Source organism: Coenobita brevimanus, chromosome 98, assembly GCF_032717465.1.
Source record: "Coenobita brevimanus isolate Jiangsu-jjx chromosome 98, ASM3271746v2, whole genome shotgun sequence".
In the NCBI taxonomy this organism is placed as follows: domain Eukaryota; kingdom Metazoa; phylum Arthropoda; class Malacostraca; order Decapoda; family Coenobitidae; genus Coenobita; species Coenobita brevimanus.
In genome coordinates, this window is record NC_137051.1 from 26,442,006 (window position 1) to 26,461,677 (window position 19,672).

General features: G+C 44.4%; 1 protein-coding gene across 1 annotated transcript in view; it reads right to left on the reverse strand.

Annotated features, from left to right (window-relative positions):
* The window catches only part of LOC145414104 (uncharacterized), a 255,196-nt gene that overhangs the window by 21,628 nt on the left and 213,896 nt on the right, over positions 1-19,672 (reverse strand). Inside the window, exon 9 of the mRNA XM_080283663.1 lies at positions 13,419-13,656. Coding sequence (XP_080139789.1) covers positions 13,419-13,656 — 238 coding nt within the window. The remainder of the gene's footprint in view (positions 1-13,418; positions 13,657-19,672) is intronic.

Genomic DNA, 19,672 nt, shown 5'->3' on the forward strand with positions numbered 1-19,672 from the left:
CTTCAAACTCACTTATACAAATAACATCCTTTTCACCACTGTATTTACATCCACTCTGTTTAAATAACCATACTATCAAAGCATTCATCATCATCCATACTTCCTTTCCCACCATCGAATACAGTCAAGTTCCTGACTGAGATTGAAAGAGAGACAAAACAAACCAATGTCTGCCCATTTGAGGTATCAGTTCAACCATATTATAAACAGACTTCTTTACTTCACATTTCATGAATCACAATACTTACTTATCCTCCTCAATCTCTTCACTCTGCATACATTCCCCAATAATCCCACTTCCACTCCTTTTATTCTGGGCTTTTCAGTATTACGCCACATTAAAGTCTCACACCCATAAACAAATGTGGTCATGAACACACCTCCATAAAAATCCTTTTCTAGCATCCACCCACAGACCTCTGTTTAATATCATGGCCTTCATAGCACCAGCTACCTTCCTGTCAATCTATTTTCTACTTCCCTTGCACACTTACATTTGTTCGTTCATTTGTTTTTGAAGGCTCCTACATGCTTGCATGTGTCTGTTTTGGTCACCTAATGGCGGCTCTCCATGCTGCTCGATCTCTGGTAGCTTCCCTATTCAGGCCCTTATCCCTGAGGTCACACTCAATGACCTCGTTCCAGGTCTTTCGGTCTACCTCTCGCTACCCTACCCCTAACATTAAACTTCTCAATTCTGCACACAAATATCATCCCCCACCCTCTTAACATGTCCAGACTAACTCAATCTACCTCTCCTCATCACAGCAACAATATGCTCCAGTCTCATCCTACCCCTCAACTCTTCCATCACAAACCTAGCTCCCCCAGGCCTCGCACTCAGGAACGCACTGCACATCCACCTAATCACTGTCATTTCTGTATGTCTGAGCCTGCAAATATCCTCTTCCTTTACTGCCCAAGTCTCACTACCATACAGCATTACACTCCTAACACATGCTGGATAAAAAGATCCCTTAGCACAGAAGGAGAGTCCTCTGAATGACAGGAGAGGCAACAGCTCCCTGAACTTCTCCCAACCACTCCTCATTCTAGCCACAAAGCTAGCTCCAGCCCCACCTCCAGTACATAACATATCTCCCAAATAAGAACACTCTTCCACACACTCAAGAGACTCACCAGCAAGTTCAAACCTTTCACACCTGGAAATCTCCACATGCTCTCCCTGACACACCACACACACAAAATCAGAGTTATCTTGCAGTCTACCTCTAATGCCACTACATCTCTTATGCACCTACTTATCACAAACACTGAGCAAGATGGAATTGCTTCCCACACCCTTGTGGCAAATTGCACATGGCCACTCTCCCTCTCCTTTGACATTACTGCCACCAGCCCTAGATACCATCACTTTTGTTTTATCTGCCTTTCCTGCACTCATTTAACACACCCATCCAACTCCTTCACCTACCATGCCTCCTCGCACCTTCAAACTCACATACAAATTACATCCTTTTCACCACTGTATATATATCCAATCTGTTTACATAACCATACCATCAAGGAACTCATCATCATCATCACCCATACCTCCTTTCCCACCCTCGAATACAGTCAAGTTCGAGATTGAGAATGAAAAAGAGACAAAACAAACCAGTGTCTACCCATTTGAAGTAACAGTTCAACCATATTACAAACAAACTTCTTTACTTCACATTCTATGAATTACAATACTTACGTAGAGGATGGAAGTAATGCGAGTATAAGTGGCTGGGGAATGGCTGGGAGAAGGAGGGAGGTGAGAAGACAGGAAGAAATCAGTAGGATAGAAGTTGTGGAAGCAATGAAGAAAGTTAAATCAGGGAAAGCCCCAGGAATTGATGGAGTGTGTGGTGAAATGCTGAAGCATGGGGGAGAGATAGTAGTAGAATGGATGTGGAAGATGTGCAGACTGGCCTGCGAGGAAGGTAGAGTCCCGGAGGATTGGAAGTCAGGTATAATTATTCCCTTGTACAAAGGAAAAGGGGAAAAAGAAGTGTGTGGTAACCATAGCGGCATTTGTCTTCTTAGTATAATAGGAAAAGTGTATGGTAGGATACTTATTGACAGAGTTACAGAAAGAACAGAGAAATTAGTTGGAGAAGAACAGGGAGGCTTTAGGAAGGGAAGAGGTTGTGTAGATCAGATATTCATTCTCAGATCTTTAGTGGAAAAGTTTCTAGAGAAGGGAAAGAAGTTGTATGCAGCTTTCATGGATTTGGAGAAAGCATATGACAGGGTGGATAAACAAGGATTGTGGAAAGTGTTAAGAATATATGGAGTAGATGGAAGTTGTTGAATGCTGTGAAGAGTATGTATGATGGTGCGAAGGCTGCAGTGCGTGTGGATGGTGAACTAAGTGAATTTTTCTCTTTGAAGGTTGGGTTGAAACAGGGATGTGTCATGTCTCCATGGTTGTTCAATCTGTACATGGATGGGGTAATAAAAGAGGTACAAGGTAGGCTAGTGGATGTTGGAGTGGCCATGGTGAGAGAGGATAGTGTTTGGAAACTCCCTGTACTGTTGTTTGCAGATGATACTGTGTTGTTGAGTGAAGACGAAGGGGAGCTGCAAGGCTTGGTGGATGAGTTTGAGAGAGTGTGTAAGAAACAGAATCTAAAGGTGAATGTAGGGAAGAGTAAAGTGATGGTCTTCGAGAGAGGTGAAGTCAGTGAATGTACAGCGAGGTTGGATGGTGAGGAATTGGAAAATGTGAGCAGGTTTAAGTACAGACTTGGGTAGTGTGATGAGTAAGGATGGAGATTTGGAGGGTGAAATGCTTGAAAGGGTACAGCAGGGAAGAAAGGTTGCTGGTTCCTTGAAAGCAATGATAAGAAACAGGGAAGTGAGCATGGAAGTGAAAAAGTTACTACATGACAGTATTGTGATACCAACTCTAACGTACGGAAGTGAAGCTTGGACGTTGTTGGAAGGACACAAGTCAAGAGTGAAAGCAGTGGAAATGAGTTATTTAAGAGGAGCCTGTGGAGTCACATGGAGAGACAGGCTGACGAATGAGGATATAAAGGAGCGTTGTGGTGTTGATGTGGATGTGATAGGAAGCGTTATGAGGAACACACTGAGGTGGTTTGGCCATGTGGAGAGGATGGAGGGTGAAAGACTGACGAAGAGAGTGTATGTGAGTGAGGTGGAGGGGGAAAGAGGGAGGGGGAGGCCGAGGATGAGACGGAGGGATGGGGTGGAGAGGTATATGAGAGAGGGGCGTGTGAGCTGGGAGCAGGGGAGTGAAATGGCGGGGGACAGGGCGACTTGGAGGCGATTTGTTTGTGGCCACCCCAAACGGGATTGAGGCGTCTGGCAATAGATAGATAGATAGACTTATCCTCCTCAATCTATTCACTCTGCATACATTCCCCAATAATCCCAGTTCTACTCCTTTTACTCTGGGCTTTTCAGTATTACGCCACATCACAGTCTCACACCAACAAATAAATGTGGGCATGAACACACCTTCATAAAAATCCTTTTCTAACATCCACACACAGACCTCTGCTTAATACCAAGGCCTTCATAGTACCAGCTACCTTCCTGTCAATCTACTTTCCACTTCCTTTGGACATTTTGTTCGTTTGTTATTGAGGGCTTCCACATGCTTCCATGGGTTTGCCTTCATCACCTAATGGCAGCTCTCCTTGCTGCTCGATCTCTGGCGGCTTCCCTATTCAGTCCCTCATCCCTGAGGTCACACTCAATGACTTTGTCCCGGGTCTTTTTTGGTCTACCTCTCGCAACCCCACCCCTACCATTAACACTTCTCACTTTCTGCACCCAATTTTCATACTGCATCCTCTCCTCTCCACATGCCCAAACTTTCTCAATCTACCTCTCCTCATCACAATGCCAATACACTCCAGACCTATCCTACCCCTCAACTCTTCCACCGTAAACCTAGCCCCCCCAGGCCTCATACTCGGGGACGCCCTGCACATCCACCTATTCACTGTCACTTCTGTACAACTGAGCCTGCAAATATCCTCTTCCTTTACTGCCCAAGTCTCACTACCATACAGCCTTACACTCCTAACACATGCTGCATACAAAGATCCCTTAGCACGGACGGAGAGCCCTCTCAATGACAAGAGAGGCAACAGCTCCCTGAATTTCTTCCAGCCACTCCTCACTCTAGCCACAGAGCTAGCTCCAGCCTTGCCTCCAGCCCATAACATGTCACCCAAATAATATTTATAATAATAATAATAATAATAATAATAATCATGATCTTTTGTTTCTCAAAAGTGCCAGTTCTTCCTTTGGGAATTCACTAGTGCTTGACACACACACAGTATTTTTACAATTAAAAGAATTGTGACATCTCTCATATATCATGCAAGCTACATCATATATATACGAAAGTGACAATAATTAAACCCTAAAATCATCCGTCGTAGTACCTCTCTCCAGGTCATAGCATTTTGAAAAAAGAAAGGCTTTCAGCTGTCTTTTAAAGGATTCAACAGAAGAGAGTTGTCTTATGGACAATGAAACTCTATTAAATAATCTTGAATGTAGTAACACACTGTTTTAATTCAATTCTAGCCTGTACTCGTAACCAATGCAACTCGATTAAGAACTGGGTAGTCGAGGTTCTCGGGGGGAGGCCAAAGATATGCAATGCAACCTTGTTCAACACAGACTGAACTTTTGTTAGTATATTATTTGGAAGACCAATCCACAGTGAATTACAATAATCAACAAGAGGCAAGACCGCTGCATGGACCAATGTTAAGAGGCAATGTCTATTCATGAATTTTCTCAAAGAGTACAGATTTCTGATATTCAAGTCACACCCTCTGACAACCTGACTAATATGTTCTTTGTAATTAAACTTTGAATTAAAATAAACACCAGATTTCGAACAGAACTGACTGGATGAAGCTGTGACACGCCAATGTTCAAAGCCAGGGCATTATCAGTGTCATCATCCCTTCTGTTTTCTCTGAAGATGATGATGATCTCAGTTTTACCAACATTCAGCTTACGTTTCCTCTTAGCCATCCAAATCTTAATATCAGACATTAGAGATTCAAGCTCAGTCTTAGTATCGTTGATAACTGACATTCACAGAAAACTCATCGCTCAAATCTCCATTCACCCTTACCTGGGTGTGAGCACCCACATACATGGCCATAACCACCCTAACCAGCCACTCCTTGATCCTGAGCTTTCTCATTGCCTGCTTAACCACTTCTCTAGGGACTCTGTCAGAGGCTTTCTCCAAATCAACAAAAAGACAGTTCCCTTTTCTTTCCTATGTATTTTTCCTGAAGCTGTCGATAATAAATATAGCATCAGTGGACCCTTTGCCTGGCAGAAACCCAAACTGCATCTCATCAATATTCACTCTTCCTCTAATCATGCCTTCTAGAACTCTCTACATTACCTTCATTATCTGATCTAAAAGCTTTATGCCTCCATAATTTTCTCTTTCCAGAGCATCACCCTTCCCCTTGTACACATTTACATTACTGTACACTCTATAGTCAATCATCTGGGACAACACACTCTTATATAGTCGTATTTATCTGGTCAGTGACTAACCTCACTCCTGTATCTCCTAAGGCTTTCAACATTTCAGCAGTCAACCCAGATAAACATGCTGTCTTCCCCATGTGCATCCTGCCTATTGCTCTGCTCACAGAAGCATCGTCAATCAAAGGCTAAGTGTCAAACACTGGATCTGCTGGCTTCAAACTTTCCCTATGCCAGTCAAACTCCCCATTCAACAACTGGCAAGAATGCTCTCTCCATGCGCCTTTAATATCCCCACTGTTCACCACTACCCTTTTTCATCATTCTTCACACACTGCTTACCTATGATAACCCTATTCTCCCTCTTCATGTGACTTGCCACCTTAAATATCATATTCTTTCTTTCCATACAATTCAGGTTATCAAGTATAAGTCTCTGAGACCCTGTAAATCTCTTTTCTAGCTCTATGCTTTCCAGCCAAGTATTCCTATCTCTTACCACCATTCTCCCATTCCCAGAAAAGACTTCTTCTCTCCTTAACTGCAGTTTCTACACCCTCATCCCATCACCAAGTTACTTTATGTCTTGGTGGGCCTCTTGTCCATCCACATACTTAATCAGTGACTCTCAAAAGGTTCCTATTGAGGGCTCTGTACTGTTCATTAACACTTCTGTCAACTTCTCCCTGTTAAGCCACTGCTCTCCTCATCTCTCTACAGAAGGCATCCCTTTCTGCTTGGTTTTTCAACTTATATATTTTCCTCCTAAGGGCAAAGGTCCTCTTTTTCATCACCCACTCCTTAACCCCTTAACCGCGGGTATTGTTTTGGTCTGACTGTCCTCTCCCGCGGGGGTTTCAGCCAAATGTAAACAAACCTTTAAACCTTAATAACTCTGCACAGAATAAAGCTAGAGAAAAAAATAAGGTACCATTAGAAAGTACAAACCTTCAGCTTTCCATTGATGTAGGTTTCATGACTTCGTTGACTTTCACAGGACGGGGAGAGCTGTTAGAAGTGAGGGGTGTGAAATAACTATTTTAAGCCCCACACACCAGTACCAAATGCCAACCACTCTCTCATAATAGTAATATAAACATATATGAACACTGTACATACGATAAACACCCACTCTGTGTTCACTGAGGTAGGTAAAAGGCACTTCCCGTGCTGCGCCCGCTCTTCACTGCGGCTGCGCCTCACTTCACTGCGGCGGCACCCGCTCACTGACGTTTCCTGCGATCTTTTCATTCTTTCTAACTTCTAATATTATTTTACATATAATATGGGCAATGTACATTATATTTACAATGCACTTATTACTATATTGCGTCACTGGCGCATCACAGAATTACGTAAGTGCCGCAGAATTCCACAAGTGCCGCAGATTCTCTTATTACAATATCACTTATTATACTGGCCAATATTTCCTTTATTTTCTAGGCAAAATATCCCTTATTACTACATTATCCATTATACAATTATTGGCAAAGCACGTCACTGTCGCATCACTATATATCACTGTCACTTTCAGTATTTACTCAGAGAGTGGTACTCGGCAAAGCACGGAGTTACACATAGAGCGACTTGGCATTCAAGGCACTGGTGTGTGCTCATTTTTCTCGTCGTAGGCCTTCGTGTGGTGGTTGAACATACTCTGCAGCGGCCCTGTGACAACCTGCTGCCTGCTTTAGGAGGCAATTTCACAAGCTGGTGCCGGCTCATGTAATTGCGGCACTCAAGACGGTCAGGTTGTGTGTCAGAGTGTCGCCTCGGGATCAATGCCGTCACCTGACCAAATCGTTCAAGTAGCTGCTGAATGACAGTCTTGGAAAACTGTCTCAGTGATGGTTGCCTTATGCCCCCGACTTGTGTCTTGTAAAGAATGAAGGCATTGAGCATGCACATATCGAGCATGTGCAGGCAAGCCTTCCTGTACCATCGGGTGTTTCTCCTGAGACAGTCTATTTCGCCAATCATCATATCTACTCTCTTCCTATTTCTCCCATCTTTCCTGTCGTCACTACTTGATGCTTTTCTTTCCGTTACAGGTGGCTTTACATTGAGTGACAAGCCAAATGGTTTCCTGTAAGCCAAGAAACCATTTACAACGCTGGGTGGTAACCATACAACCAAACCATACGTGCTCCCTACATGTCAAGTAGGTTGGTGGAGGGTTAGTGCCCCTCCCTGTAAAACAAATAACTCCGAGTCAAATGGCCACCCCATACGGGATTATGGCATCTGGCAATAGATAGATAGATAGATCATATCAGACTTATCAACGAGTCTCATATTTACATTATAATCAATGACGGCATCAGGCTTCATGATTGGCTCTCCCGTCCTGTAGCTGACCTTCCCAGTTCTCTTCATTTCCCCCTTGTGGATGGTGCTGATCATATTGACAACCTTCTTGTCATGCCACCTGATTGCAAGAAGCTTTTCTGACTTCTTCAGGTGAACATCTCCCCTGGATGATGATGATGCTTCGGGGAAACTAGGCCACTCTTTCCTATGGCTCCGTACAGTGCCAACAGTGCCAATGCCGTGTTCAGCAAGGTATTTGGAGAGTTTCGGTGCTGTGTAATAATTGTCTGTGTACAGCACATGATTACCACCAAAATACCTCTCCATCAGCACTTTTACAACGGAGCCAGAGAAGCCAAGGGGGTCTTTCCTGTTCACATCCATTGTGCTAGCCGAGTAAATGACAAAATCCATTATATACCCCGTCTCACAGTCACACAGCACAAAGAACTTTATCCCAAAGCGGTGGCGTTTGCTGGGGATGTACTGCCTGAATTTGAGACGTCCTCTGAACAATACCAGGGACTCGTCTATGACGACTTTCTGCATAGGCCTGAAAAATCGCATAAATCGATCCCTAATCTTGTTGAGGAAATCCCTCACTTTCCACAAAGGGTCAGTTTGGGACGGGATGTCATTATCAGCGAAGTGCAGGTATCCAAGCAGCTGTCGGAACCGATCCCGTGACATATACTTCCCGAATATGGGGATAGTAGTTATGTCATCCACGAGCCAGTACTCCTCCAACTCATGTCTCTTTATATGGGGCATCAAAAACATGAGTGCAAAAACATACAGCTCTCTGATCCCGACAGGCAACCACGACACTTGCTTTGGCGAGCCAATAGGTCCCAGCCCTTGTGCTGCACACTGAGTTGCATACCTATTGGTCTCATCGCTGACATGCTGCACAATTTCATCATCAAGGAAGGCCAGGAAGTAATCAACAAACTCATCACCTGCGTTGCATGGGAAGGCAGGCTGTATTCCAGCATTTGTCATATCAAACGGTGGATTGTGTGGCTGGAAATCTCCACCGTCAGTCCAAACAAATGCATCAACTTGCCCTGTGCGTGGTTCAGTGGCAGGGGCAGGTTGCATTTCACTCGTTTCCCCGTGAGAAGGAGCTGATGTAGAGGCAATGGGTGAGGCAGGAGGTGAGGCAGGAGGCAAGCGGGAGGTGGGTGAGGCAGGAGGCAACGGGGAGGGGGGTGAGTGCGGGGGCGGTGAGTGGGGGGGTGGCGCGGGTGAGGGAACTGAGCGGGGGGCAGGCGGGGGGGTTTCTGACCTGGTGCGTGGTGAAACTTGACCCTTTCTACCCCGCTTATCACCTCGCTTATCGCCCAGCTCTGCCCTCCAACTGCCATGCATCCCCTTTGTTCTAGGCCTGCCTGCACGGCCTGCACGGCCTGCCTTCCCTCGCTTTGCAGGCTTTGGTAATTCGTACTCCTCAGATGATGTAGACTGAGGAGAGGGCACGACAGATGATGATGATGATGATGTGAGGGCAATTGGGCTAGAGGAACGGGAAATTGATGGGAAATGCGTACTAGGGCCTGGTGTGGGAGACGTGAGCCTGCGCTTCACTCCCTTCCCACGTGCAATACCAGATTTGCCCATAGGAGCCTTTCCTTTCCCAGAGTAAGTTGGGGGTGGTGGGGGGGAATCAACACGATCACTTTCATCACTGTCACTATCAATGGAAAATGGTTCACCACCAATCACTGCCAAATCATCACTGCTTGCTGTGAGTGTGTCACTTTCACTGCCACAATCAAGAGTAGTACTTACTGTTTTGTCCAGCTCAGTTCTAATTTCAGGAGTGCTCAACCCCTTCTGCCTCGCCGTCGGCAGTTCCTTTACCGGTGTAGAGGTAGAGGGAACACTAGCACTAAACACTGTAGAGGAGGAAGCGAGCGACGATGAGTCGGGACGGAGCGCCATTATCACGCACAGAGCTGGACAGATACTGACTGACGCGGGTCAGGGCAGGGGTGGGGGGGGGGTCCCCTCGGGGTTGGAGGAGGGAGGTGTGGGATGGCTGGCGTGAAAGAACTCGACAGCTACTCTTGCGTGAGAATATTTGCGCGCCGGGAAAACACGCGGTGTTCAAAATATTCACGATCATTCCAGAATGCCACCCGCGGTTTGGTCCAGTTTTGTCGCCGTCATTCTGGAATGACACCCGCGGTTAAGGGGTTAAGCACCATGTCACATATCAGTAAACTGTGTTGCTGCACACTCTTTGCTCCCTATAACTTTAACATCCCTCACTAACCTCCTATCAGCCCTCCAGACCAGGAAATAGCCTTTCTGGGTGCTATTTCCCCCAGACTCATTTGTAATGAAGCTGCTCTCTCTCTTCCTAAAATGTGTGTTGCAGGCAATCATGTTCACTGCATCTTCAAACTCAAGTATCCTTTCCCCTTTCTCACTTTTTGTACCATATGCACATCCCTCATGTATTCCTTCATATCCCTGACCTGCTTCACCTACATGACCATTAAAGTCCCCTCCCAAAACTACAATCTCATCATCCCCCAAACCACTAACTACAGGTATTAAGTTATCCCAAAATCTATCCTTCTCAACCCTATCCAAGCCTGCCTGTGGAGCAGATGCTGATATAAATGCAACCATTTTGCCAATGAACAAAATTTTCACTACAATTATCCCGTCACTTACTCTCAAAACATTCAAGACATACTTCACCCATTTCTCCCCAACCAACACACCCACACCACCATATCCATCTGTTCTACCCTACCAAAACAACTTATAAAAATCCCTCCCAAAAATCTTTCTGACTGATCCGAATAACTATACAGGACTTCCTGCATTCATCCCACATCCACCTGCCTCCTACTCAATGTCTCAATCCCTTTTCCCACTCTACCCCTCAAACTTCCCACATTCCACGATGCCATTCTGACTCCCCTAGGTGATTTAGTGTCCTCTGCACACTTAACTCTCTTTTTCTATTACTGCAATAAACTCCTGCACCAATTCGAGTGCCTCCATTTTCCAGCACATCACACTGAAAATTATCTTCACTCTCAGCAACCATCACATTGTTATGAATATGACTTAAGAGGACAAGCCTTTATTGGTATTGTTTTGTATGCCTGACCTTATCAACTGCTTGATGATGATGAGGACTGCCGTACAATGGTTTTTTTTTTTTTTTTTTTTTTTAAACTGGAAAAAAAAAAAAAAAAATCCATACACCAGATTACTGGTGTCCTCTGTTCATTAAATATCTGTAACAGTTAGACTTGAACAGCTGTGGGTTGAAATTTGGAGGGAAACAACTCTGGGGAAGGGAGTTCCAGAGAGATGCAGTTCGGGGAATGAAAGAATTCTGATAGGCAGAAGTTCTGCAATATGGCTGAGTGACATTCCAGTCATGAGCGCTACCAGATGCCCGAGTAGCACGAGGGAAAGCATGGAGAGTGGCACCATGGATGCAACTTCATCTGAGCATTTGACAAAAAAAATCTGTAAAATAATGCAAGGGAGGCAACATTCCTTCTAACTTGCAAGGGAGGTAGTTTATTTGTTATGGCAGGGTTCTTAATGATTCTAACAGGTTTGTTCTGAGTTTTATCTAGTTGTTTTAATCAACCTCTCCACATCCATTCCACAAGGGTGAGCAATATTCAAGCTGAAAGCACACATGACTTATAAATTATAGTGAAGAAGTTATGGACTCTGTACAATAATCCAAGTTTCTTTGAGGCGGTTTTAGCAAGTGATCTAACATGAGAGGTCCAGCTGAGGGCATTGTTAAGTGAGACGCAAAGAATTTCAATACTTTTGGAGATGGGAATATTAGTAGCACTGAAGGTAACGTACGAATCTGGCCATATCTGTCTATTAGTAAATTGTATATATTTAGAGTTTTATAGCATTAAAAGAAACTAGGTTGTTTTGTCCCCATTCACTGATCGTAGATAGGTCTTGATTTATGGAGATGGCTGTACTGAGTTGCGAGGTAGAGATATTAGACTTTGTAAATGGGTGTCTGAGTGTGAATGAACTATGTAGTGTTGAGTCATCTGCATATTACTGGATGGGACTGTGGGTGACAGATAAAAGATCATTAATATGAACCAGGAATAGGGTTGGCGCCAGAACTGACCCCTGCAGCACGCTGGCGTTTATTGAGTGGAAATTGGAATATACTGTACATCATCTACTTTTATTCTCCTGTCACTAAGACATGAAGAAATCAAAGGAACAAAAGACGTTAGTCCATAGAATGGGAGTTTGGACAGCAGGGAATGGTGCCATACTCTGTCGAAAGCTTTAGAAATACCAAGAGCTACTGCATGAGTTTCTCCACGTAGATCAATTGACTGATGGATGGTATTAGTTAGGAAACTGAGTATGTCAATGGTGGATCATTCGTGGCAAAAACCATATTGTCTGTCACTAATTAAGTTGTTGGATTCAAGATGTTTAACAATGTGCGTATTAATTAAAGTTTCAAATACCTTACCAAGAGAAGATGTGACAGCTATTGATCTGTAATCAGAGGGGTCAGAAGAACTTCCTTTCTTAGGAATTGGATGGATATTGGCTTCTTTCCATGAATTTGGAAATAAAGAAGTACATATGCATAGTCTGAATAATATAGCTAGAACATGGGCAAGTTCAAGGGAACACTTTTTCAAAACAACTGGCAGACTTCCATCTGGGCCTGGAGCTTTGTTGGTGGGTAAATTGTCTAGGATGGATTTTACGTATCTTGTCTGTATTTTAAGTGGGGCAATTTTGGGAGAGTCAAGTTCTAGTACTGGGACATTCTGGCTGGTATCGTCTATGGCAGAGTTTCTGGCAAATGTACTGGCAAAAATATCTGCTTTCCCATGCGGGTCATTTGTAATGTTGCCATCTGAAGATTTTAGTTGGGGAATGGAAAATGACTTGTTAATGTTATTACTGAAAGAATGAAGAGTTGACCAGAATATTCTATTGTCATTAGGGTTGTTAAGTAGTTCTGATGCTTGCTTTTGAAGAAAGTTTGATTTAGCTAGATTTAATACCGCTTTTGCATGATTTCTAGCAATTTTAAATTCAGAGAGTGACTCAGATGTTTTTTATTTTAAGTAAGAGTTATATGCTAATGACTTTTGGGAGGTTGCTCTGCCACAGTTGCCATCAAACCGCTTTGGAAAGTTTGATATTTTAGTGAACTGCTGTCTTGGTATATATAGGGGCTTATCTTCATTAGGTATTTCCTTAACAAATGACTATTCCTACCTATTCTACCATCACTTTATTGTACATTTACTTTCAGCACATTACACTTACAGTAACTTCTAATCCCATATCACCCCATTCAGAACTGGGAGGCCATCATATGTCCCTGGTAGTATTTCACATGATAGATGGGGGGAAAGGGGGAGTCATCTGTGGAACTCTAATCAACCTGAGAGCTGTACCACCGAAACAACAGACACTCACAGACATCTAAAAAATTCAGCACCAGTCTGCAAAAGCTCCAGTTCACTATCAGTAAGCAACAGAGCATCATCTGCACAACCAGGTGTGAGATACTAAGCCACAGTAAAATATTACTAAATCTAAGTTTTTTATAACAAATTCCTTACCTGGATCACAAGCGATGGGCCACCAGCTGTAATATCTGGTGGGATTTGACTGAGGGGGCAGTTCTCAATTGACATTATCTGAAGGTTTGTGCAGAGGGCCAGCTCAAAAGGTAGATTGTGCAGCAGGGGATTGTCATTGATGTACAGTGTCTCCAGAGACTCAAGTGTGCCAATCTCCTCCGGCAAGTAGCTCAGGTTGTTCTCTCCTACACTTAAATAGGTCAGGTTTACCAGGTTCCTGTAATAAAGACAGTAAATACAAGTAAACAATATAATACCACTTATTTACAATCCATAATTATCAACTTTCAATCATGAAAAATAGTACAGGTCCTTGTACATCCCACAACTCGAGGCAAAAATGTACAAAGTTTAAATCTGCACATTAATTATCTAAATTATAAAATTTATGGTAGGTGAGGGCGTTCATCATCCACTCACTTGATGTAGTCTGCTCTCGGGTGTCTGCCCTTTCCTCTCCTCCATCCTTCTTTCCTTCCATCCTCTTCTGTCTTTCTTTCCTTCATTCTTTCCTCGTCCTTCTGCCTACGGGTGACTTTACACTCCCTCTTGTCTTCTTTCCTTTATTCTTTCCTCTTGCTTTTGCCTGTGGGTGACTCTACACTGAGTGACAAGCCAAATGGTTTCCTGTACACCAGGAAACCATTTAGTATGCTGGGTGGTAACCACATAGCCAAATTTTGGTGCCTCGTGGTTGAGTGGGATTGAGCCTGTGAATGTTTATATCCAAGGGGTGATTGGGGTTTATTGCTCACATAATGCCACTCGGGGATGAATGATGCTGGTCACTCTCATCTTAAATGTCAGGATCAACTTGCCTAGCCCTGGGCTCCTACACTCCTCATGGGGCAACATAGGACTGGATGAAGGATGGATGGATGGATAAAAATTTTATGATTTAATTGCTACTTGACCCTGTCTGTCTGGCAAGCACACCCATCAATCACAGGAAAGCAACAACCAGTACTTCTGTGGGGCCATCCAAGAGATATAGTACTGGTACAGTCAACCTTCAATTAACGACAGACGTGTTCCTCAATTTTGTGATGTCAAGCAGTTCATCGTATGGCTGATGCTTATTTCTAGTGAATTAATACAAAATACATACCTATATAAATCTATCTATCTATCTATTGCCAGATCCCCTAATCCCGCAAGGGGTGGCCACAAACAAATCACCTCCACGTCGCCCTGTCCCCCGCCATTTCATTGCCCTGCTCCCAACTCACACCCCCATCTTTCATATACCTCTTCACTCCATCCCTCCATCTCATCCTCGGCCTCCCCCTCCCTCTCCCCCCTTCCACCTCACTCACATACACTCTCCTCGTCAGTCTCTCATCCTCCATCCTCTCCACATGGCCAAACCACCTCAGTATGTTCCTCCTAACACTTCCTATCACATCCACATCCACACCACAATGCTCCCTTATATCCTCATTTGTCAGCCTGTCTCTCCATGTGACTCCACAGGCTCCTCTTAAATAACTCATTTCCACTGCTCTCACTCTTGACTTGAATCTTTCAAATATATATATATATATATATATATATATATATATATATATATATATCGTCATCATCCGGACCTCCTTTCCCACCCTAGGGCAGGGTGAGGAATAGCAATGTCCAGACAGCCAATGTTTGCCCAGTTCAATGGGTCACACTTCCATTCTCACATCATTCAAGTCCATGGAATCCTGACTCCACCAGATAGACCAAAAATTTTTTTACCACATTCTGTAGCTTCACATATACAGTACTTATCTGCTGGAGCCAATCTGAACTCTGTCAAGTTAGAATGGGGTGCCATATCCCTGATTATGCGCTTCTCTGCACAGAATTCATCCAGCCAGCTCTGTCTCTTGTCAGTCCCTTAGCCTCATCAACTTCCATACCTCTCTTCCTCACACACTCATCCACCATATCCCTCCACCTTCTTATTGGTCTACCTCACCTACTCCCTCCTTCAAATTCACTCAGATGTACTTTTTTCACCACTCTATTGTCATCCATTCTCTCCACATGACCAAGCCATCTCTGTACACTTACTTCAATTCTGGCATCCACAGCCTTCTTCACTTTGCATCTTTCACAAATTACACTATTCCGTATCATATCCACTCTCAGTACTCCACATACATTCCTCAGCAGTTTCTCCACTGCTCTTACTCTTGACTTTTCATTTTCATGCCACACCATGGTCTCACATCCGTATGTTAAAGTTGGCCGTAACTCTCCTTCACGTATACCTAGCACAGCTGCAACACTCAAGCCTCTCTCTCTTATTAAGGCCTTCAGAGCACCAACTACTTTCCTTCCTTGTGTTATTCTACTTTCCACTTCTTTTGCACATTTTCTCTCTCGTCTATTACTGTACCTAGGTACAGTAATCCCTCCAATATCCGATGTAATACAGCCAAAGGAATGTCCGCGAATTGGTTTGGTCCACATACTGGGCCCCTGCCTCCTGGACTGGTACTTATGGGCCCTAACCCAGCCTAACTTTGAAAGCCACCTAAATAACTCCCTACTGGATAGTCCATAGCACCTATTTATGACCAATAATGGACATAAAGCATGAAATAAATGAAAAGGAACCAGAGAATGAGGAATAAGTAGTGAGTATGGGAAATATTTAGCAGTGTACAGGGTACTTACAGCACGTCTGTGGCCGCCTCCTCTAAGGCTCTGGCAGTGGTGAAAATGCTCTTCAAGCACGTACAGTAATCCAGTGTTGTGCTGCGCTGAATTCTTTGCACTGAGAGTTATAATTGTTTAACACTGCACATTCTGTTCTTAATTGCGCCACGGCAGTTTCAACCACCAGTTTGCACTCCACACGTAATCCTTTGCACTCTAAATTCTGATACCTTAACACTGCACAACACTGTAAATTCCCATGTGGTCTAGTGGCGAGGTATTGCAGTTTATTCACTGTTTATTTATAAAAATGAGCACGTGCGGTATCCACTGCGATGAGCATCTTCTCACAATGGCAGTTAGGCAGTAACTGGGGAGGGGGGCAGAACATCAGGGGGCCAGCGGCCATGCATAAACACAGCTGTTCGGCGCTGCGCACCAATTTCAAATTATGGGTGGGAAAAATTCATATTTTTTTGGATTTTTTTCGTTTCTTGGCCATTTTTGGGTTCCAAATGCTAAGGCCCAAAATGTCCGGGTAGTGGGGTGTCCGGTTATTGGGCGTCCGGATAAAAAAGGGATTACTTTGGCAGGAGATTTCAAAGTTTTATTTATTTAAAAATAAATAAAACTTTGAAATCTCCTGCCAAACCCAGCCTTTCTCCATTCACTGTAACATCACAATGGGAGTCACCTCTCTCAATAACCATTACTTTACTCTTTTCTACATCCCCTCTCAAGGCGTGACACTCACAAACATCTACAAAACTCTGCCCTAGTCTAACAAGCTCGTGTCCGGTATTTGCAAGTAGCACTGCATCATCAGCATACAACAAATTTGAGATATTCCATCCATCACCACTCATTACCAATGCCATCCCTCTCTCCATTACTCATGTCTTTACTTCTCTCATCACCCCATCCATATACATATTGAACAACCATGGGGACATTATGCAACCTTGTCGCACACCCACAGTGATTGTGAACCATTCACTTAGATGCCCATTTACAGTTACACATGCCTCACTACCACCATAAAAACTCATAACAGCACCTAGCAGTTTACCATCTATACCACACATGTGCAAAACCTTCCACAATCCTTCTCTGTCAACTTTGTCATATGCTTTTTGCAGATCCATATATGACATAAACACCTTATTGTCCTTCTCACATGCCTTCTCCACTATCTGTCTCACTGCAAATATTTGATCCACAAATCCTCTGCCACTCCTAAAGCCACCCTGTTTGTTACCTACTAGGACTCCTGATAGCTCTCTTACTTTCTCTATAATAATTCTTCCATACATCTTCCCTACAGCACTCAATAGACTTATGCCATGATAATTATTGCACTCACTTCGTTCACCTTTATTTATGTACAGGGGTGCAATCAATGCCTTTTTCCACTCTACTGGCAGTTTCACTCATCCATGATTACAATATTACATATTTCCAACAGGCACTTCATTTCACTCTCCCCAATCACTTCTGCATACACTTCATCAACCCCAGCTGCCTTCCCATTTTTCAGCTGCTTCACAGCATTCTTCACCTATGTAAGTGTCACATTTCCTGGCACTGCATATTCAGGCATACCCCGAGATATGATACCCCGACACAGTGATGGGGGCTGAAATACCACCATACCCCGCCTGACGATGGCAGCGCTCCAGCTTAATGATGGGTCCCCCGATGTCTCGTCCAGAAGTGACAGGCCAAAATTTTTAATCAAATGCATTCCCGTGGCCAGCTGAGCCCGCCTGTCTCCAAGGATGCACAGAAACGCTCGCGCAGCCCCCACAGACATCAGTTATCCCACGCACACTCATGTCGTTCTTCTTGCATCAGGTATCTCTTGAGTGAGGAACTCTCTTACACTCACATACCCCACACTGTGTTGCATCAACATTACGCAAGCCACTATCACAGTGCATCGTAACTATGTTTGAGCAGTGCCATGAGTAGGGCAGTGATACTACAGTAGTTGTGTGTGGTGTGTGATTCTGTGTGAAAGACGTAAATAATTGTGATCACGTCACGTAAGGGCACTGAAAGTGGTGATGCTAGCAGTGGTAGTGGTGACCCTAGTCGGGGTGGTAGGCGGCCTGCTAGTGTTGGTGTTGGTGGTATTCCTGCGAAGCGTGTTCATAAAACTGTCTCTCTGGAAGTGAAATTAGATACTCTCAAGCACCATGACAGGGACGAGGGTGCGTGTGCCATCACCTCGGCTCTCAACCTGGCCCAGTCGACTGTCTCCACCATTATCAAAAAGGGTGAGGCCATCAAGGCTGCCACTGGGGAGGTTGCAGCCTTCACTGCCTCTCGTCTTGCCCGCCAGAGAGCCTGCAATGGAGGAGCTCAAGCGGATGCTCTGCACGTGGGTGGAAGACCAGAACAGGAGGAAGACGCACATGAGTAGGGAGATCATGTGCCTGAAGGCTCTTTCACTGTGGGACGAAGTAAAGGTTAGGTAGAATCTTGATGCTAATGAAACGTTTAAGGTCAGCAATGGGTGGTTTGACCGCTTCAAGAGACGGGCAAGCCTGTACCATGTTAGGATGTATGGTGAGGAGGCGAATGCAGATACGGTGATGGCGGCAGTTTTTCCTGACAAGCTGAAGCGCATTGTCGTGGAGGGTGACTATAGTGCGAAGTTGGTTTTGAATTTTGACGAGACTAGGCTCTTTTGGAAGCAAATGTCCCCAAAGACATTTCTTGCAAGAGAGGAAGAGTCTATGCCAGGGTTCAAGGCCTCGAAGGACCAGCTTACACTGCTGCTGGGGGGCAACCCCGAATGTGACCTCAAGTTAAAGCTGCTGTTTGTCTATCACTCCAAAAACCCCAGGGCTATGGTGGGGTATGTTAAGGAGAATTTTGGGGTGATTTGGAAGTCCAACAAGATAGCCTCGCTGACTTCCGATACCATCCATCCATCATCCAATCCTACACTGCCCCATGAGAAGTGTAGGAGCCCTGGGCTAGGCAGTTGGTCCCGACATTTAAGATGAGAGTGACCAGCCTCACTCGTCCCTGAGTGGTATTACATGAGCAATCAACCCCAACCACCCCTTGGATATAAACCTTCACCAGCTCAATCCAATTGGAGGGGAATAATTACCCACTAAACCACCGGGGGCCCAAATTTGGTTATATGGTTACCACCGAGCGTAGCAAATGGTTTCCTCAGGTACAGGAAACCATCTGGCTTGTCACTCTGTGTAGAGTCACCCACAAGCAGAAGGAAGAGGAGAGAATGAAGGAAAGAAAGAAGAGGGAGAGTAGTCACCCATAGGCAGAAGGACAGGAAAGAATGAAGGAAAGAAAGACAGAAAAGGATGGAAGGAAAGAAGGATGGAGGAGAGGAAAAGGCAGACACCCAACAGCAGCACTACATCAAGTGAGTGAATGGTGAGCACCCCCCCCCTCCATTCATCATATTTCCACTTCTACCTCTCTCGTGTTCTCAAAAAGTATGCCTCGAGGGAGAACTTGGCTAACAGATTTCTCATGGTGGTGGACAACGTGCGTAGCCACCCTCCTGTGATGAAAGACTGGGCAAGCAACACAGAAGTTGTGTTCCTTCC